The sequence below is a fragment of the Triticum dicoccoides genome, chromosome 7A (genome assembly GCF_002162155.2).
Source record: "Triticum dicoccoides isolate Atlit2015 ecotype Zavitan chromosome 7A, WEW_v2.0, whole genome shotgun sequence".
Taxonomy (NCBI): Eukaryota; Viridiplantae; Streptophyta; class Magnoliopsida; order Poales; family Poaceae; genus Triticum; species Triticum dicoccoides.
In genome coordinates, this window is record NC_041392.1 from 191,806,346 (window position 1) to 191,827,529 (window position 21,184).

Below are 21,184 nucleotides of genomic sequence, written 5' to 3' on the forward strand. Positions count from 1 at the left end.
CGCCCCCCCTTGGCTCCACCACTGCTGATCGGGATCATAGCCAGCGGCCGGCGTGAACGCCCCGCGGCCGTTCTGGCTTTGTCTCTCGTCGGGATCGTAGCCAGTGCCCGGCGCACCACCCTTGAAGATGAGGTTTTGCATGTAGTCCTCGTCGACGGCGGACGGCATTTCCTCGAACAGGTTACGTGCGTCCGGGAGCCCGCCCGCCGGCGTCTGTCGTGCGCATTTCCTCGTGCCACCGGACGACGAGCCACCGACCATCGGGGTGGCGTTGAGGTCGATGGGCGCGGGCGTGGAAGGCGCGACCACGCTCACGTCGGGTGAGCACTTCCCGGAGAGGCGGGAGGCCTGCGGGTAGACGTGGAAGCCGGGGACCGGGTTGCAAGTCAACGCGCGGGGTGAGTCAAGCAGCACCATCCAAGGAAACACCGACGAGCCGGTGCTGGCCACGGCGACGGCGGCTTGGAGCACGCTGTGCTGGCTAGGGTTTACCCCTAGCATGTAGAGCGCCTCCCTCGTTGCCGCGGCGACGTGGGCGTTGGTGAACTCCTGCTGCGCGGCGGCGGCCTGCGCGGCGGCCTCATCCCTCGCGTTCGCGGCGTGCCTCCGACCCTTCCTCTTGGCCGACTCCCTTGCCCGCTGTTCGGGAGTCAGCGCCTTCTTCGGCTTGGTCGCGGCGGCGGTCTTGCACGGGGCACGATGCTTGCCTTTCCCGGAAGGGGCGACGGCGCCGGACGAGGGGAGGGAGGCGAGGCCGGCAGTGGCGTCGAGGTCGAGGTCGATGGCGTCCTCCATGGCTGGTTGGGGGGCGTGGGCGCGCGCGGGCGGAAGCGTTTTTAGGGAAAATGGGGGGAATGTTGGTGGCTGCCACCGACCGGCGGGCCCGGGGAGAGGAGTAGGCGCGCGCGCATTCGTCTTATGTCCGCGCCGACGCAAATCCGGCTCAAAATTGGGTCTGGAATGGGTCGCCCGCGGACGAAAAACGGACGCGGGCGGACGAAATGGGTCGCCCCATTAGAGTTGCTCTAAAGTTAGCTTGTACTAAAATAAATCTCTTTGCACCCTCATATATTCTTCATTGTATAAAATCAGAAGTTGCTAGACTGACGAAAAATGCATAATAAGGGGAATGGATATGTATGTGTGTGAGAGAGAGATGACTTGGGACGCTGAAACATAGCACAAGTGCAGCGCGAGGACGACGGCTGGGGGTGGTTCCTTAATGGGAGAATAAAAAACGAAGCTATCATCAACCTGAGCACACTTAAGCAGACCCATCCCACACTTAAGAACACACTTAAGCAGACCCGTCCCACACTTAAGAACACACTTAAGCAGACCCATCCCACACTACTACGCTTGAGCAACCTGAACTTGTTTACTCCACTAAATAGATAGTACGGTCACCTTCAGGCATTCATTTTTTTCAGTTTTATCACGACTCTCCAATGATTAATGGACCCTAATACGGCATTCACCAGCTCTTGCACCCATTGCTATTTACATATTGCCTTTCCCATCAGTTCGAAAGAGACCAAGTACAAGGTGGCTGACAACTTGAGGAGGAGAGCACGAGGTGGAGGATCTGCACGAGAAGGAGCAGCACTCCAAGCAGTACCAACGACACAACCTAGAGGAGCAGCAACTACAGATCGTAGCCAAAATTAACAAACCATAACCACATCCCAGTGAACCTCTTCCATCTTCGCCAGGTGGCCAAGGTGACAGCAATTGATGCGCACAGTGAACGTGTCACCGCTTGCCGATCCAGCTGTGAGATGATGAATGCATCAGGAACATGTACACAACTCACAACAGATGGCTAGGAGGCAGAGGGCGAGAGCAAGCGGAAGAGCACCTGAATGACGACGACAACATCGACGTGGACGACCGTCTCGGCGGCCGTCGCTCCTCCCGCTGATGGCGGCGCACGGCCGTTGCCTTTGGCCCTGCGTCTGTGGTGACAGCGGCGACACGCAGGTCGTCCCACGCGCAGAGGTAGCCACCGGACGAGAAACCGAACCAGAGGCCGTCGTGCTTCGGGCCGTGCTCGGCATGACCCTCGTATGGCAGTGCCCAGTTGCCAGCCTTACTCCTCAAGCTCGCCGTGTAAAGGGGAGGAGTCGGTGGGTGGCCGCGCGAGATGGACGGGAGAGAGCAGCGGCGGAGGCGAGCTCGGCAATGGGGAAGGAGAACTGGACGGGAGAGCGGCCACGACTGCGAAGGAGAGGGGCGTGATGGGGATGGCGGCTAGGGTTTTCACCCAATCGGGTGCCTCCTCTCCTTTTCTTCTTTACACTGGAAAATGACCCATACACATCACGCCACGCAAGGGCGATGAAGCGAATTCCCTCTAATGCCCTCAGCGAGATCCGAAAATTACAGGCGGTGGCACACATATTTGACTGCGAGCCACCCGCACCTGGTGTCTGCGCACCCAAGCCGCTGACAGGCCCGGCCCATGAGTGTCGGACCCCAGTAGTCAGTCACAAACGATTAAAATCCTAAAGTGGAAAAACAAACTTACTATGCATTGTTGTGAACTTGAATTATATCCAACGGCCCAGCTCACCTCAGGGGCAGATCCGATGGTTCAAATTGCATCTATGGAGAGATCCAACGGCCAGAAATTTGAAATCGCCGAGAGAGCCCATGTTCAGACGTGAATCTAACTATGGGATGGGATGAACTGAGGCCTAAGTGCAGCAGAGGGCAGAAAGTGTGCCCAGTTTTGCTGGCCTAAAAATATGTTGGTTATTTCCAACAAGGATTACCAGCTATGCCATGTGTATTTTGTTCGGTGGGATTTTATTTTGCACGGGGAGCGTGAGCGGGTGCTCTGTCGTGCACTCTTGTATAGCTGCTGCCCTGCTTACGTGGCTGAATAATGAAGTCTCAGTCAAGTTATATAATATGTAAAATATTTTTTTTGGCACAGATCTTAATGTAAGATTTAATGAGTATAGCATCGACCGAGACTTCAAGACCGATAATGAAAATACAGGTGATATTTCCCGCGGATGCAATGGTGCTTCAGCCCTATCGTGCAATTGGTCATCTGTTGTGTTCTCGTGGAGATCTTCTTCGTTTTCGCAATAAAGTTCACGCTTTCACACCCACGATGTGCTGGTATATCTGTCCGGACGTTGCACCTACTGCGCCGCTGAACTGGTTGTTGAGTCGTGTGGTGCAGAGCACCGCTACATCTCCCAAAACAACGAGGCCCTCTGGTATTAAACCACCTGGAATTGCAGAGCTTTTATCCCTCCTGCCCTGCACGAGCCAGCCAAAAAGAGAAAAGAGAAAACATCTCCACGGTTTCGCCGGCAATGCCGACCTCCGGCGACGCCTCGGGCGCCCTGCCCCACCCCCACGTCGTGCTCCTCCCGAGCGCCGGGATGGGCCACCTCGTCCCGTTCAGCCGCCTCGCGGTGTCCCTCTCCTCCTCAGACCACGGCTGCGGCGTCTCCGTCGCGACCGTGCTCCCCACCGTGTCGTCCGCCGAGTCCGCGCACCTCGAGGCCCTGTTCAGCGCGTGCCCGGCCGTGCGCCGCCTCGACTTCCACCTCGCGCGGTTCGACGCGTCCGAGCTCCCCGGCGCCGACCCCTTCTTCCTCCGCTTCGAGGCCATGCGCCGCTCCGCGCCCCTCCTCGGCCCGCTCCTCGCCGGCGCCGGCGCGTCGGCGCTCGTGACGGACATCGCGCTGGCCTCCGTCGTCATACCCGTCGCCAAGGAGCTCGGCCTCCCCTGCTACGTCCTGTTCACCGCCTCCACCGCGATGCTCTCCCTGTGCGTCCACTTCCCCGCCTACCTCGACGCGAATGCCGGCGGTCCCGTCGGCGACGTCGACGTCCCCGGCGTGTACCGCATCTCCAAGGCTTCCATCCCGCAGGCGCTGCACCACCCCGAGCACCTCTTCACGCGGCAGTTCGTCGCCAACGGCCGCGAGCTCGCGAAAGCCGACGGCCTCCTGGTCAATTCCTTCGACGAGTTCGAGCCAGAAGCCATAGCTGCACTCCGGGATGGCTCCGTCGTTGCCGGGTTCCCAACTGTTTTCTCGGTTGGGCCACTCGCTCCGGTGAGCTTTTCGGCAAGTGAACCGGCGGAAAATCAAGCCGATTATATGCAGTGGCTCGCGGCGCAGCCGGCGAGGTCGGTGGTGTACGTCAGCTTCGGCAGCCGCAAGGCCATATCCAAGGACCAGCTCAGGGAGCTCGCCGTCGGGCTCGAGGCGAGCGGCCACCGGTTCCTGTGGGTGGTGAAAAGCACCGTCGTCGACAGAGACGACGAGGCCGAGCTCAGCGAGCTGCTCGGCGAAGGCTTCTTGGAGCTTGTGCAGGGGCGGGGCATGGTGACCAAGGGTTGGGTGGAGCAAGAGGAGGTCCTGAAGCAAGAATCCATCGGTCTGTTCATCAGCCACTGCGGCTGGAACTCGGTCACGGAGGCGGCGGCGAACGGATTGCCGGTTCTGGCATGGCCGAGGTTCGGGGACCAGAGGGTGAACGCCGGCGTAGTGGCGCGCAGCGGGCTCGGCGTCTGGGAGGAGCGGTGGAGCTGGGAGGGGGAGGAGGGAATGGTGAGCGGGGAGAGTATCGCGGAGAAGGTGAAGGCTGTAATGGCGGACGAGACAGTGAGGAACAAGGCGGTAAGCGTCCAGGATGCGGCGGCGAAGGCAGTCGCCGACGGCGGCACGAGCTACCGGAGCTTGGCCCAATTCGTGCAACGTTGCCGGGATCTGAGCGTCAGCAAGGCTACATTTAGAAGAAGCGTGAACACGGAATAATTGCTGCATACCTCGACTGTTGTTAAACAAACGATCTGTCATTTATCGGAAACTGAACAAATGTAAGGAGAGAATGTCAGAATGAATACGCTGTTACAAAAACCAAAATATACTCCCTCTCTAAACAAATGTAAGAGCATTTAGATAGCCACATAGAGAGATGACGGCGGTGCCACGATCCGGATCTAGTAGGAGATCCGGTGGCACCTGCCGGCGCAGAGAACCAGGAGCTTGGCATCGTCGCGGAGAAGGGAGGATAGTCAACCATGGTGAGCAAAGTGGCGTGGATTGGAGATGTCGTGTTGACGCTGCCGGAGCCACGCTTAAATAGTTGTTCCCAGGCGAATGGGCGGGCAACCAACTTCAATGTGGCCATCGGCTGGAGTAGACTTCTCAGTAGTCATGTCACTATTGAAGCGGCACCGCCCGCTCATCCATCTGCATTGCTCTGAATGACATCAACGTCGTTGAGTCACGTCCGCTCTGAAGCAACTTGATCGGCAAGAATGTGCGACCCGCTCATCCATCTGCATTGCTCTGAATGACATCAACGTCGTTGAGTCACGTCCGCTCTGAAGCAACTTGATCGGCAAGAATGTGCGACAGCGCGGAGAGTGTTTTGGGTGGGTTCGACCGGCCAGGCGCGTATGTGGCAGATGTCCAGACTCTAGTAAACCTCCCCTTGGTCTGCGTCCGATTTGCGGGAATTGAGACAAGCGGACACGTCTGTGCACAGATGCAACATCACATTGGATGGCTTACATCGCTTGGACACCTCGATTCGAATGTTTGTGTGCGTTTTGAGGGTCCGCGTTCGAAATGCCCTCGGAGCATCTATAGCCGGGCTCCTCAATCACACCCATATATGTCTGAGCGGCCGATCAAGGATCGGGCACAAAATCATGACCCATCCGACCCCTTCAAACCGGCCCTATTCATCCGACTCACTGACACCCTTCATATCTAGCCCATATCAGGACAGATTAAGGATTTGCATGAATTTGAGGTTTTTTATATCAAGAGTGTCGTTGTCCTACAGAACTTTGAGGGTTGTCTGACGCTGTCCGGGGACGGCCCCGGCGCGTCGGCGGACTTTTAGGGGATAGATTTGTCTAGTCTAGTTGTAGATGCTCTTAGGCTTCTTCAGTCGGAAGAATTTTGTAAGAATTCTATACAACAGAATTTCTAAAGAAAAAATAGCCCTTTGATTTGAGGAAACATAATCTTCTGCTTGATGTGGCGACGAATTTGGACTCATGGATCTGACTTGAATTCTGGCCCCACAATAGAAGACTGAAGAGGTACACATGCTGTGTTTTTCCTAGCAGCACCGGTATTACTCTGCCATCCAGGCCCAGCTTTAATTCTTCCTGAAATGAGTGTGAGAATGATTGATTTTTTTGAAAGACCCAGCATTTCACTGGCTTTTCATTGATTTAGCAGAGGAGAGTTGCAAGAATTTGGTCAAGTGACCAGGAAGAAAACCGAGGAGGAAACAGATCCTCCCCTTGTACATCTATGGAACTATCTCACGACCAAATCCCCAAACGGGGTCTCGAGACATGCCGCTCCGGCCAAACGCCATTGCTCCAAATCGCTCCTAATCTCGCTAATTACATCTGAAACTCGCGGCGTGGCGCCTTTGAAAGTGCATGCGTTGCGTTTAAGCCAAATTCGCCAGAGAGTCATTCCCATCAGGGATTGCACCCCTCGCCGAGCGGCCGGAGGAGACCGAAGCACCAGGGAGGTGACGATCTCAGTGGTGGATCTCCCGCTCGTCTCCACGTCTGGCCTTAGAGCCTCGCAACTTCTCCAGGACGCTGCCTGCGTCCAAACCCTCAGCGCGACCGGGCATTCCCAGAATAAGTGCACCAATGATTCTAGGCTTCTGGAGCACAGGGCGCAGAAGTATCCGTTCTCCCATCCTCGACGTTGAAGCCAGTCGTTGCACCACAACTTATCATGGTGGAGAAGCCAGCAGAACATCTTGACATGCCCCGGCGCCCATGTCTTCTAGATCAGTGGCTTGAAAGAGGTCGTGGGGCGGTCGGAGAACTGGATGGCGTAGGCGGAGCTAGCAGAGTATTCAGAGCTACCGCCGCCCCCCGTCCAAGCGATCTCGTCGGTGATGTCCGGCTGCAGCGTGATTTCTGCCTCTCTAATTGCCCTAGCCAGATGGATGCACTACAGCATGATTGTGTCGTTGATTTCGCCGAGCTGAAGGTCGAGTATCCATCTATCCCCCAGAAGCGCGCCGGCAACACTCCGGTTCTTGCGGATGGAGCGCCTGAATATGTCCGGGAATTGGAGCTTGAGCGGGCGACCGCTGAGCCAATTGCAGTGCCAGAAGGTGGCCTGTCGCCTGCTGCACATGGCCACGATAGTTGCCGACGCGAAGAGCGCCCCATCCTTGTCGTCGCACGGCGATCCCAGCCCCGCCCAAGGCCGGTCTGGGTGTGTCCATGCCATCCACAACCAGCGGAGGCGCAAGGCTCTAGCGAAGCACTGCAGGTCCGGCACGCCCAGCCCCCCGCGATCCGTCGGGGATGCGACCACCTGCCACTGGACCTTGCACTTGCCTCCGGCGAGCTCATCGTCCTGCGCCCATAGGAACCGCCTGCGGGCCTTGTCGACTTCCTTGAAGAATTTTGCCGGAGCCCGAAGAACTGCAAGCGCGAATGCCGGGAGCGCGGAGAGCACGCACCGGACCAGCACACGGCTCCCCGAGAGTGGCATCAGGCGACCCTTCCATCCCGCTAGTCTGGCTCTAATCCTTTCTAGGAGGTATTGCAGATAGACTAGTCTAATCCTGCCTAGACACACCGGGATGCCGACATATCTAATGGGAAGCCCGCGATCTGTCCGCCAAAATTCTGCAAAACGTGTTGCAGGTCAATGCCAGAGCACCTGATGGGTGCCACGGTCGATTTTGCCTGGTTCAGGTTCAGCCCTGTCGCTTTGGCAAAACCCTGCAACAGCTCCATGAGCCCATCCACATCCTGTCTACTTGGGTTGAAGAAAACGACAGCGTCATCCGCATATAAGCTGACCCGCAGCCCCACCACACCCGTTGGGAGCGGGGCGAGGGCGCCGGCTCGCGTGTCCGCGGTGATCAGGCGGTGAAGAGGATCTATCGCGAGGATAAAGAGGAGAGGGGACAACGGGTCACCTTGCCGTAAGCCACGCTGGTGCTGGATGATGGCTCCCTCCGCGCTATTGAGGAGACAGGTTGAGGAAGCCGAGGAGAGGAGCAGCGCCACCCAATCTCTCCACCGCAGCGGGAAACCGAGTCGTTGCATTAACTCCATAAGATACTCCCAGGAGACGCTGTCAAACGCTTTTGCTATGTCCAGCTTCAGAAGAAGTGTCGGCTTGTGCTTGCGGTGGAGCATCCTCACCATGTTCTGAAAGAAGAGGTAGCTATCATGGATTCTCTTCTTCTTTTGGAAGGCACTTTGGGCAGGGGAGATGAGCTGATCGATGACTTTTGACAGGCACAGGGAGAGGACTTTGGCAATCAGCTTCGCCACAGAATGTATTAAGCTAATTAGCTGGAAGTCTCCCACTGTGACTGCCCCATCCTTCTTTGGGAGCAAAGCAATCAGCCTCTGTTCAGCGACGCAAAATCCCAAGCAGCCAGGCGGTGGAACTTGTTGAAAACAGCCACAAGATCGTCCTTGATCGTCAGCCAACAAGCTTTGTAGAAGGAGCCAGAGAACCCATCTGGCCCCGGGGCCTTCTCCGCCGGCGACGAGCACACAGCCGCCTAGATTTCAGCCTCGGTGAAAGGATTGTCAAGGCCACTACTGTCCAACACCGGCAGGTTGATCGCGTCCCAGTTGATCGTGCATTCTCTGTTTTTCCTTGTCCCCAAGAGCTTCTGGAAGTGCTCCTGAATCATCTTCGCCTTGTCTTCGTGAGTTGTGGCGATCAGGCCGTCCCCCTACAGCTGCTGAATGAAATTTTTCCGTCTTCGCGAGCTGATTTTGGCCTGAAAGAAAGCAGTTTTGGCATCGCCGGCCTTCAACCATGTAACACGGGAGGCCTGTCTTTTCGTGGCACGCTCCAGTGCCGCGAGGCCAACGATCTTCAACTTGAGCAGCTTCCTGAGGTGAAATTCAGATTGGGTCAGAACTCTTCTCTCCTGGGCCACGTCAAAACGGAGCACCACCTCGGATGCCAAGTGGAACTGAAGTTTTGCGTCACTGAACAGAGTCTTTCTCCAGATCTTCAGGTCAGAAGCGGTTCTCTGAAGCTTGGTCTTAAACCTCACAAACGGGCAGTCATGGTTGACAGGCCTCTCCCAGGCCCGAGCCACCATTTCCTGGAAACGGGGGAAGCGAGGCCAGAAGCTCTCAAATATGAATTTGGCTTTGCGACGAGGCGAGGCGGCGTTTGCAAGCAGGAGCAGGCAGTGATCCGAGCAAGTTGTGGATGCCGCGGTCAAAGTGTGGTTTGGGAATAGGGCCTCCCAGTCCATGTTGCATAAAAATTTGTCGATGCTCACTAACATAGAGTTTTGGCGCTCATTGCTCCACGTAAATCTCCTGCTTTTGCACTTTATCTCCTTTAGGCCGGCCTGATCTATCACTGCTCTAAACTTTCCCATGAGCCGCCTGTTGAGGTTAGAGTTGTTCTTATCTCTGGCTTCGTATATGATGTTAAAATCACCGTTGACCACCCATGGATGGTTGGGGGGAGGAGCAGCTGCAGCAAGCTCGAGCAGGAAGACATCTTTTCTTGCTTCATCAGCCGGTCCGTAGACCGTTGTTAGCCAAAATGATGTGCCAGAGCGCAGCAGCGTGACGATCGCCGTGATGGAGAAGAGCCCAATGCTATGCGTGGCAATGCTGGCGATGGTGGAATCCCAGAAGATGGCCGCACCACCGCAGGTGCCGATCGCCGGTAGGACAGCGCAGCCGTCCAGAGCGCGCCCACCAATGTCACACACCAAGCTGGGGGACCAAGTGTCGATCTTTGTCTCCTGCAGGCAGAGGATCGCCGGGAGCATGGCACTAACTAGCTCAATAACCATGGCTCTCCTCGCCGGTGAGTTGAGCCCTCTCACGTTCCAACTAATGAAACCGCATGTGTCGTCAGTCATTTAGGAACAGGTGAATTCTCCGGGAACCAAAGCTACTAATGATGAAAGTGAGCAAACGATTACACACATCCCGCCGGACCGGGGCGCGTCGGCAACCACCAGTAGCACCCAAAACATGCCGACGACGAGCAGACCTACTGATCCTAACAGACAACATTTGAAAGAAACCTAACTAAATCTGGCTTAATGCCAGACGGCACCGGAGACTGGTCCTAAAACTACAGAGCATCTCTAACATGATCACACTTGAACTCCGATCGCGCCATCAGGGCCAGCGAGGCCGGCCATGGCGCGCAGGGCATCCAAGTTGAGCTTTGTAAGCTTAGCAATGCAGGTGATGTCATCCTCCGAGAGTGGTTCCTCGAAACGCTGCACGAGCACCTCGGCCGCCTCCATGGTCATCCTCTCCTTGGGTCCGAGTCCACCCAGCTCCTGCACCAGCCGCAGAGAGGCGCGTTGTGCCACGGGGACGGGGCTATTTATGGCCGCCTGCTGCGTACTCTGCCTGGTTGGCGCTGAGGGCGCCCTCGTCTTTGGTGGCGCAGAGGAGCGGTGGGAGGCCAGCGGGGGCGGTGGCACCGGGGCGGGGAGAAGGGGGAGCGACATTGCGAAAGAGCTGTCGGGGCGTCGCCGGTCCCCCCCTCCAGCTGAAGCTCGAGGACCTGCTGCGTGACGGTGCTAAGTTGCACCGCGGTGTTCACGACCGGTGTAGGAGCGCGGCAGGCCGCGCTGACAAGGTCAGGGCGCATGTGAGAGGGCAGGGCCCCGCCAGACGGCGACTCGGGGGTGGGCCGCGGGTGGGCCCCAAATTGATCATCGCCTTGACCGTCTTGAAACTCCAGAGGGGCGGCCAATGCGCCCTTGACCACCTCCTCGAGCTCCATCAGCATGCAGTCAGCACGCTGCGAAGGAGCTAGCTCGCCTGCGCCATCATTGAAGAAGTCTGTGACCGGGTCGGGGGAGGTGCTGGCCGACGGAGGGGCTTGAGGAGGCAGGGCAAGCGGTGGAGGAGGCGGGCGACGGAGCGGCTGAGGAGGAGTGGCCCGGAGCACGATGTCGTCCTTGCGGCAGCCCGCCCCGTGTCGGCGGCTCATCGGCGTGCGGCTCCTATGCCTAGGCGGTGCCTTCTTGCTTGCGGCGGCCTCGCGGCTGAGACTCCGGCCCAGCAGGGTGTCTTTCCAGGAACGCCTGCCACCGCGGCTGTCGTCGCGGTCGCGCATGCCGTTCCCGAACTGCAGGCCCTGGCAGCCAGAGGGGGCCACCATCTCCGGCCTACGCCGCCCTTGGCCGTCCTCAACATGCCTGGTCCAAGTCCCCTGGTAGATCGCCGGGAAGGGGGCGTCGTCGTCGGACTCTGAGGAGGGAAGGCCGCTTTGACGAGAACGGGACGAGCGCGGGGATCGCGGGGTCCAGTCCTCGATTCGGTCCACGTGCACTAGCAGATCACGGCGCTTGACACCGGGGGGCGGCGCGACCTGGCGGCTCGGCGGCGAGAAACCAAGCATGGCCTCCACCCGGCCCGCGCCCCGCGCCACGCGCCAGATGGTACGCTTGGTGGTGATGTGCGCGACGTCGAAGACCCACACCCATCAGGCGAACGACCTGGTGTGCCCGCGCTCATGGGTGTGGCTGTCGAGGCGGTCCACGATGCAGAGGTCGCCCAGCACTTCGACGGCGCCCTCCAGCGACTAGAGCTGCATGGGCATCCTCTCGATGACCACGCGGACGTGGAGCTTGCAGTCGTCTGGCACGTCGTGGTCGTCCTCGTGCCAGCCCTTGATCACGAACACGACGCCGTCCACCTTGACATGCCCGCGGCGGACTGCGTTCTCCTTGTGCGCCGGGAGCTCGAAGTGGACGAAGAAGTCCTCCGGGTCGTGGCTGGTGACGTGCAGCAGGCGGGGAGGCGTGTGCAGCTGCTCTTCGATGGCCCGGCCCACCGCCATGGGTTTGGCGGCGTGCTGGGACAGTGCCGCCATGAGCACCACCGCATGCTTGCGGAGGAGGAACTCCTGGTGCTCAATGGCCGATGTGGCGATGATGACCTTGTGGCTGGAGCGGGGGTGACGAGACGGGTCGGTGTGGTAGGCTTGGCGATCCATGGCGGCCGGCAGCGGGGCCGGGGGCGGGGTGGGGAAGCGGAGCCTGTCTCTGACCGGGCCGCGACGGGGAGCTATGCCAGAACTCTACTTTTGAACCTTGGATTCTGCGGGCATTCGCGGCCGAAGTGCCCCGGCTACTTGCAAATGATGCAATGCAGGGGATCTCTGCAGTCTACACTACGGTGGCGGGTGCTGAGACAGCGGAAGCACAGCCCATCGAAGCGTCTTAAGAAGGCAGCACGACCGCTCAAGGCAGGGGCGCCGGCCGGACCGCCCCGACCTGGAGCGCCTAGGAGCGCCTACAGGGTTCTTGGTGGCACGACGCTGCTTATTGGATTTGACCGCCGTCCACCCGTCTCCATGGACGAAAGAGGAAGGAGAGGGCGGAGGAGATGGCACAACCACAATGGACTTGAGCCTGCCTTTCCCAGAACGGGGGCACTCCGCACGGACCGCAGGAGGAGAGGGTGGCGCATCCTTGGAGCACTCGCCCCGCAGTAGGGAACATGGCGGAGGAGCGGGGCACACCGTTGACGCGAGACGAGGCCGCGGAGAGACCAGCCCATCTGACGGACCGGCGGATCTAACAGGAGTGGCCACGGAGGTAGGGATGCCCCAGCCAGATCCAGCGTTGCCGTGGGAGTGCGAGGAGCGCGCCGACCCGGCGGGGGAGGCGGAGTGCATGGCGCGAGGAGGGTGGGTCAGAACGATTGATTCAAAGGGTGTTTTCAATCTGTGTTGAGTTCTTCTCATCCACCTGCATTTCTGAACGTTGAGCCGTAAGCAAAGCATCAAACTTGGTCCGCGGGTCACGGCGTCTCAAATCGCCCGCAAATGTTTACATTATAATGTCCGTGTAGAGGGACAAGATGTGGGCTGTGCAATCGTAATATATTGATCGGTGCACCAGACACATATATATAAGTACAGAGAGGGGGTCGCAACCTCAACTATACAGAGGAAACAGGAGGTGGGCCCTATACACAAATATATACGCACACAATATACTCAACACCCCCCCGGCAGTCGAAGCGGCACCAGTGACGCAAAGACTGGAACGAAACTCCTTGAAGGTGGAAGTCGGCAGTCCCTTCATCATCACATCGGCAAACTGTTGTGCAGTCAGAACGTGGAGAACCCGAATATGTCCAAGGGCCACCTGCTCGCGCACAAAGTGAATGTCCAACTCAATGTGTTTAGTCCGGCGATGATGAACGGGGTTGGCGGAGAGGTACTCCGCAGAAACATTGTCGCAGTAGACAACCGTAGCTTGGGAGACGTCATGATGCAGTTCCTGAAGCAACTGTCGTAGCCAGGTGCACTCAGCAACAATGTTAGCCACAGCTTGGTACTCAGCCTCCGCACTGGAGCGCGAAACCATGGGTTGTCGCTTGGACGACCACGAGACGAGTGAAGGCCCGAGGTAGATGCAGTAGCCGGAGGTAGACCGACGAGTGTCTGGGCAGCCAGCCCAGTCCGCATCGGAGTAGGCCATCATCTCCAGAGAAGTGGACGCCGTGAGGGTGAGCCTGAGGGTCATCGTGCCGCGAATGTAACGGAGGATCCGCTTCACGAGAGTCCAATGGGAGTCACGAGGGGCGTGCATGTGGAGACACACCTGCTGAACAGCATACTGAAGATCCGGTCTGGTGAGAGTCAGATACTGATGAGCATCGAAGATGGACCGTAGAAAGGAGCATCCGACGCTCGCGAGCCCTCAAGAGCAGAAACCTTGGCCTTCGTGTCAACAGGAGTAGCAACAGGGTGACAATTGAGCATGCCATCACGCTCAAGAAGCTCGTGCGCATACTTCTGCTGATGAAGAAAGAAGATGTCCGGTCGCTGAACAACCTCAATGCCAAGGAAATAATGTAGAGCACCAAAGTCCTTGATGGCAAACTCGTCATGCAGTCGAAGAGTAATCTGCTGAAGTAGAGCTGCGGAGGAGGCCGTCAGGATGATGTCGTCGACGTAGAGGAGCAAATATGCAGTCGTGTCACCGTGGCGATAGACAAACATCGAGGCATCCGAGCGAGTGACGCTGAAACCCAGTGTCTGAAGAAACCCGGGGATCCACTGTACCAGGCGCGGGGTGCTTGCTTGAGCCCACAGAGAGACCGGGACAATAAACACACATGGCCAGGAAGAGATGCGTCGACGAAACCAGTGGGCTGCTCACAATAAACCTGCTCCTCAAGATGGCCTTGGAGGAAGGCGTTGGAGACATCCATCTGATGAACTGGCTAGCCTCGGGACACCGCAAGCTGGAGGACGATGCGGATTGTGTCCGGTTTAACAACCGGGGCAAACGTCTCAGTGAAGTCAATTCCAGCCTCTGTTGCAAAAGGCAGTGCCTAGGAGGTGCCTAGGCATGCCTAGGCACTAGGCAATGGCCAAACGCCTTGTTTAGGGCATAAGCAGAAGTCTAGGCAGAGCAAGTAAGAAATTGTCTACCCAGGTGAGAAATCATGCCATATTGCACTGATATGCCAAAAGGGCCATATTCCAATGATAGTAGCTGGTAGTCAACATACTTATATGCCCTGAATTAATAAAATACACATATAATAACCACATATACACCTTGATAGTAAAAAATATATAACCGCCTAGGCTGTGCCTAGGGCGCTTAAGCACCGCCTAGGCACTAGGCGAAGGCCAACCGCCTCGCTTACGCCTGCCACTTTTTCCAACCTTATCCAGCGCACTGTCGGAAACCACGAACACCCAGCGAGCCCTGTAGCGCTCAAGGGTACCATCCGAGCGGGTCTTGTGGTGAAAGACCCACTTGCCGGTGATGACATTGGCGCGAGGAGGCCGGGGAACCAGTGTCTAGGTACGGTTCCGCTGAAGAGCGTCAAACTCTTCATGCATCACCGCAAGCCAGTGAGGATCACGGAGGGCGACGCGAGCGGACGTGGGAAGAGGAGACGGCTCCACAGTGGAGGCGGCGAGGAGGTACTCATCGCCCAAGTACCGCAGGCTCGGACGGTGAACGCCGGTCCTAGACCGTGTAACAGGGCCAGACGGCAACACCGGAGCAGCCGGCGAGGCGGCCGACGACGGGGCCGGTGAGGTGGCCGGCGACTGGGCCGGCGAGGCGGCGTACGATGAAGTGGCGGCCGAAGAGGCGGTAGCCGAGGCTGCCGAAGGGGCGACCGAGCTGGCGGCGCCAGAGCCCGCGGCGCCCGAGCCCGCGGCCCCCGAGTCGTGGGCGGTGGGTGAAGGGGGGTGCGACCCGAGGAGGCCGAGAGGGCAGGTGCGGGTGTGGGGGCGCGACGCAGCTCGTCCCATGACGCGAGGACCGCCAAAGCCTGGAGGCGGTCTGAGAGCCGGGCGGGGCCGTCCACCTGACGGAGTCGCCGAAGAGCCATCGGTGGCCGGCGGAGACGAGGCGACAAGGGGTACCTGCTACTGAAACAGAAGCACCATCTCATCAAAGTAAACGTGTCAGGAGGTGAAAACACGATGGGAGACATGATCATAGAGGTGGTATCCCTTAGTGTTAGGTGGGTAGCCGAGAAAGATGCAAGCGACGGAGCGGGGTGCAAGCTTATGAGGCGCAGTAGCGACGATGCTAGGGTAGCAGAGACAACCGAAGATGCGAAGCTCATCATAAGAGGGTGGTGCACCGAAGAGGAGGTGATGAGGTGCAAAGTTCCCGCGAGTGCGACATGGACGGATGTTAATGAGGAGTGAAGATTTAGCGAGAGCGTCATGCCAAAAGCGCGGAGGCACATTGGCGTGGAAGAGAAGAGTCCGAACGCAGTCATTAAGAGTGCGAAGGATACGCTCAGCGCGGCCGTTCTGCTGCGAGGTTTATGGGCAAGTGAGATGAAAAGTTGTGCCATGTGTGGTGAGGAGAGTACAAACAACGAGGTTGTCGAACTCCTTCCCGTTATCTCTCTGCTACGCGAGAATGGGACGGCAAAACTGCATGAGAACATAGGAGTAGAAGGCGGCGAGAGTGAATATAGCATCCGACTTGCGGGGCAACGGGAAGGTCCACACATAATGTGAGAAATCATCAAGTATGACAAGATAATAAAGATAGCCCATATTACTGGCAACATGAGAGGTCCAAACATCACTATGAATTAACTCAAATGGGTACAATGTAACATGAGAAGAAGCCCTAAACGGGAGATGAGCATGTTTGCCGAGGCGACATGCATGACACAAGTGATCCTTGTTCTTATTACCCGTGAAAGAAAAACTCCGAAGTATATGACGAAGGGTGGCGGGATTGGGATGACCCAAGCGAGCGTGCCAAAGATCCACTCTGGTAGCGAGAGCGGCAGGGGCGGCGGAAGTGGTGGAGGTGGCGGAGTGAACTGGGTAGAGCTCGCCGGGGCTGTCACATTGGTGGAGTACCATCCGGGTGCGAGCTTTGTTAACAGAAAAACCACATTCGTCAAATTCAACGGTAATACGATTTTCACGTGCAAGAGAACGAACAGAAACAAGATTTTTAATAAGCCCAGGAGAAACTAAGACATTAGACATGGATATGGGAGTGGAGTTAGACGGAAAATATGCATGACCAATGTGAGTGATAGGAAGAGAGGAGCCGTCACCTACGGTGATGCGGTTGGAAGTGTGGACGGGATAGGAGGTGTGGAGGTTACCGAGATAAGCGGCCATATGCGTGGTAGCTCCGGTGTCCATGTACCAGTCGCTGCCACCGGTGTAACAGGATGGTGAAGGGGCGGTGTGAAGAGCCGCTAGGAGGGCCGGGTCCCACGGCTCCAGCGGGAGAGGCTGCGGCGGGGCCGTCAAGGGCAGCGGCGGCAGCCCACCTGGCTCCGGCTGCTGGCCGTAGGGCGCCGCATAGGGCTGTGGCGTGGCATAGAATGCCTGGTGCGATGGTGGTTGGGCGCCGAGAATACCCGAGACAGGGGCACGGGGAACCGGCATGGAGTAGGCGTGCACGACACCGATCCATGGGTTCTGGCCGGTGTACCATGGGGCCGGCTGATAGGCCTACTGCGGTGGGTGGGGTGCTCCTCACTGAGCGCCCACGCCCCTTCCTTGCAGCCACCGCAATGACCTCTCCCATTGGCCACCGGCTGGGGCGGCGGGAAGGGAGCAGCCAGGGCGGGCGGAAAGCCGAGCAGGAAAGCGGGCATCGCCGGCTAGGACGGTGTCGGGCACGGAGGTGGAGGGGCTGGACCCCCGCGGGTGCCAGCGCCGACGGCGGTGTGGGTCGCCCGACTCCGTGCCATCCTCATCCGGCGCTCCTCCAGCTTGAGGTACGCCACCACCTTAGCGAAAGTAGGCTTTGGGATGAGGGTGAGGTTGGATGCAACGTTCCCAAAATCCTCGATGAGACCGGCGGTGAGGGTGCTGATGAGTGAGGGAGTCCTGGACTAAGGGGTCCTCGGGCGTCCGACCTATTATCCTTTGGGTAGGACCGATGGGCTGTGAAGACATGAAGGCCGAAGACTACATCATGTCCGGATTGGACTCTACTTAGCGTGGAAGGCAAGCTTAGTGATCGAAGATTCCTTCTTATGTAACCGACTCCATGTAAACCCTAGATCCCCCCGGTGTCTACATAAACCGAAGGGGCTAGTCTGGAAAGGACATCACATATACTCATTACCATAGGCTAGACTTCTAGGGTTTAGTCATTACGATCTCATGGTAGATCAACTCTTGTAATACTCATATTCATCAAGATCAATCAAGCAGGAAGTAGGGTATTACCTCCATTGAGAGGGCCCAAACCTGGGTAAACATCGTGTCCCCTGTCTCCTGTTACCACCGTCCTAGACGCACAGTTCGGGACCCCCTACCCGAGATCCACCGGTTTTGACACCGACATTGGTGCTTTCATTGAGAGTTCCACTGTGCCGCCAGCAAAGGGCTCGATGGCCCCTTCGATCATCAGTAATGGCGTTGTCCAGGGAGAAAACTTCCTCCCCGGACAAATCTTCGTATTCGGCGGCTTTGTACTGCGGGCCAACTCGCTTGGCCATCTGGAGCAGATCGACAGCTACGCCCCTGGCCATCAGGTCAGATTCTGGAGCTTGAATTACGTTGCGGACATCCATGGAGACTTGATCTTTGACGGATTCGAGACCGCGACAACCACTCCCCATCGCCCCGATGAACATGGCTTAAACCTGTCATCATGCCGCATCCAGGAGATAGCTCCTGTAGCAGCTCCGGCCTTAAATCTGGAGCAGTTCAAGTTGTCCGAAGATGGGAAGCTCAACCCCACCACGGGGACCACCGATTCCGCGGTGCTGGAGCCACACGCTGATTCCACTTCGTGCGGTATCTGCGTCAATGGAACCCCGGACTTGCCTCTGATGTCGAGCTCCGAACCCTGCGAGCCTGCGTACACCGAACTCGATCGGTTATCAATCTTCCAGTTCAGTGCCGCAGATGTCTTCCAACACTCGCCCATGGGCGACATACTAAATTCACTAAAAAACCTATCCCTGGTGGGCGACCCATCTCTGAACGATGTTCGGTTCGAACTTGCGGCGGACAACGGAGAATTTTGCTTCCCACCCGCCACCCACTTCATAGCCACTGTTAAAGATGTAACCAACACACCCTATCCCCGTGCCGGAGACATCGACGGTATAGACAACGATGAGGGGCAAGGCCAGAACTTACTACCCACTAAACACGGGACATGCACTTCCTGGTGTGACGTGTGTATGATAGACACACCTTACGGCGCTCTCGACGATGAGAAGGAGAATCCGGTCGAGGATAAACCACCTGGTACACAGCCCGGACATCGGCGCCCTGGGCCTCATCGCCCAAGAAAAGACACTGCCAGCACCAGAGAAGACGATACTCTGAACAACGAAGACCCTATTGAAGTAGAATCCGAGCAGGAGGAACAGGAAGACGGGCAGGACAGCTCTGATGAACATACCACATATGGGGACTCGGAGGACAACAATTATCTCCCACCCTCTGAGGAAGAGGAGATCCTCGGCAACGAAGACTTTATCATGCCCAAGGAACCTCTTGAGCAGGAGCGCTTTAAACGCCAGCTTATAGCCCATGCAAGTAGCCTAAGAAAGAAACAGCTGCAGCTTCAAGCAAGCCAAGATTTGCTCAATGATAGATGGACCAAGGTCTTGGCCGCCGAAGAATACGGCCTTAGCAGCCCAGTCAAAAGCCACCCCAAGAATAGGCAGCTCCCTCAATTCGATGGCAGGGCGATGGAGCCCATACCACCATCGAATAATGCGGCAGGCCGACCATAGTTCGGCCCAGTCAAAGCAGCAGCCCAAGCAGAGCACCATGCCAACCCATCCGGCCATCAAAACAAAACAACTCGGAGGAATACCCGCGATATCAACCAATACACTAAGGGTAGAGCAGGATGTACACGAGCGATGTACAGATCACGAAGATATACCCCGACCGACGATGATGGTCGCATATTCGCAAAGCCGACCATGCCCGGGCCGAACACCGTAAACGGAACCCGTCGGAGGTGTTTCATAGTGTGGCCCAACATAGAGGAGCCACACACCCTCTCTGCTTCGCTAACAAAGTAATGGAGCACAAATTTCTAGACGGGTTTAAACCCATCAACATCGAATCATACGATGGAACAACAGATCCCGCGGTATGGATCGAGGATTACCTCCTTCATATTCACATGGTCCGTGGAGACGACCTCCACGCCCTTAAATACCTACCTCTCAAGCTAAAAGGGCCATCTCGGTACTGGCTAAACAGTTTGTGAGAAAATTCCATTGGGAACTAGGAAGATTTGGAAGACGCCTTTCGAGGCAATTTCCAGGGAACATATGTCCGGCCATTATACGACAATGACTTAAGTCACATTGTCCAGGAGCCCGGCGAGTCAGCCAGGGAGCTCTGGACCAGGTTCTTAGTCAAAAAGAACCAAATTTTCGACTGTCCGGACGCAGAAGCCCTTGCAGCCTTCAGACACAACGTCCAGGACGAATGGCTAGCACGCCACCTTGGCTAGGAAGGACCCAAATCCATGGCAGCCCTTACCGCTCTAATGACCCGCTTCTGCGCGGGAGAAGACAACTGGCTTGCTCCTAAAAGCAATGACGCCAGCAGCCCGGGCACTTCCGAAATCCGAGATGGCAACGACAAACCACGATGAACCGAACACAACAGTCACAGTAATATACGCGACACAACGGTGAACGCCGGATTTCACAATCCGAAGCCCGGTCAACGGAAGAAGCCACTAAAGGCAAACAAGGATGGACCATCCACCCTTGACAGGATATTGGACCGACCTTGTCAGATTCACGGTCACCCTGATATGCCACCTATTCATGCCAACCGAAACTGTTGGGTCTTTAAGCAGGCAGGCAAGCTTAACGCTGATCACAAGGGGAGGAGGCCACCAGGCGATAAAGACGACGGATCGGCTCGCCAGCAGAACGTTAGGGGCCAGAAACAGTTTCCCTGCGATGTTTGACTACTCCGGGAATGTGAATAGCAGTCCGTCTTCCGCTACCCACGTACCGTGCTGGCAAAATTTACACCTCGCGCACATCACTACACACTCAAGATACCATGGGCATCAGCGGAAGCATAATACGGACAACCCTGCAAGCATTCCCGTAATGTTTTCTATCTGCTTACTTTATTTTTCTATATCATCCCTAAATAACACGTGACCAGCGGGACAACTTCCACAACGGACTCTACCGGAGTTCGAATCCATATGCTCACCTAAGGGGCTACTTCCGTTAAGGATTCCCCTCCCCAAGGACGGGCGACGCAGACGTGCAACAGGAAGTCCAAAATAACATTTTGTGGACCATAATCTCTATTCCGAGCCTGTAATATACCCTTTTTCCTATGATCCTGACCCCGAGCATGTCAAATAGCCGGGTTCACGGTCCTTCCTTTTTTTATTATTATCATATATTTATATATACATAAACTTATCATTGGCACATGTCTCCGTTCTCAGTAAGTCTCATCCGAACCGATCTTTCATACTCTTTCAACAATAAGTATGGCCTTAACGGCTGCTCTGCAGATACACCTCGGCATACCCTACCAGGGGCTCAACATGGGAACGAATGAGCTGCCAGTAAAAGTCCGAACAGCTCTATAGCTGTAACGCCCTGAGACCGACGGTTCAGTTGCCCTTCCTTTTATTTTAGTTGTTGATGTGTGTTTGCTTGTTTTTTGCATTATCATAATTTTTTTTGCATATTTCA

The 21,184-nt window shown here is 56.8% G+C and overlaps 1 protein-coding gene across 1 annotated transcript; it reads left to right on the forward strand.

The window, feature by feature from the left end:
• Window positions 1-3,262: 3,262 nt before the first annotated feature.
• LOC119332597 (UDP-glucose:2-hydroxyflavanone C-glucosyltransferase-like) lies at window positions 3,263-4,892 on the forward strand. Its single transcript, XM_037605767.1, has one exon. The coding sequence runs from the start codon at window positions 3,330-3,332 to the stop codon at window positions 4,782-4,784; it is 1,455 nt and encodes a 484-aa protein (XP_037461664.1). The 5' UTR covers window positions 3,263-3,329; the 3' UTR covers window positions 4,785-4,892.
• The last annotated feature ends 16,292 nt before the right edge of the window (window positions 4,893-21,184 follow it).

Excerpts from the sequence above, each read along its gene's own strand:
- LOC119332597 (XM_037605767.1), top strand. The coding sequence starts at position 3,330 with ATGCCGACCTCCGGCGACGCCTCGGGCGCCCTGCCCCACCCCCACGTC.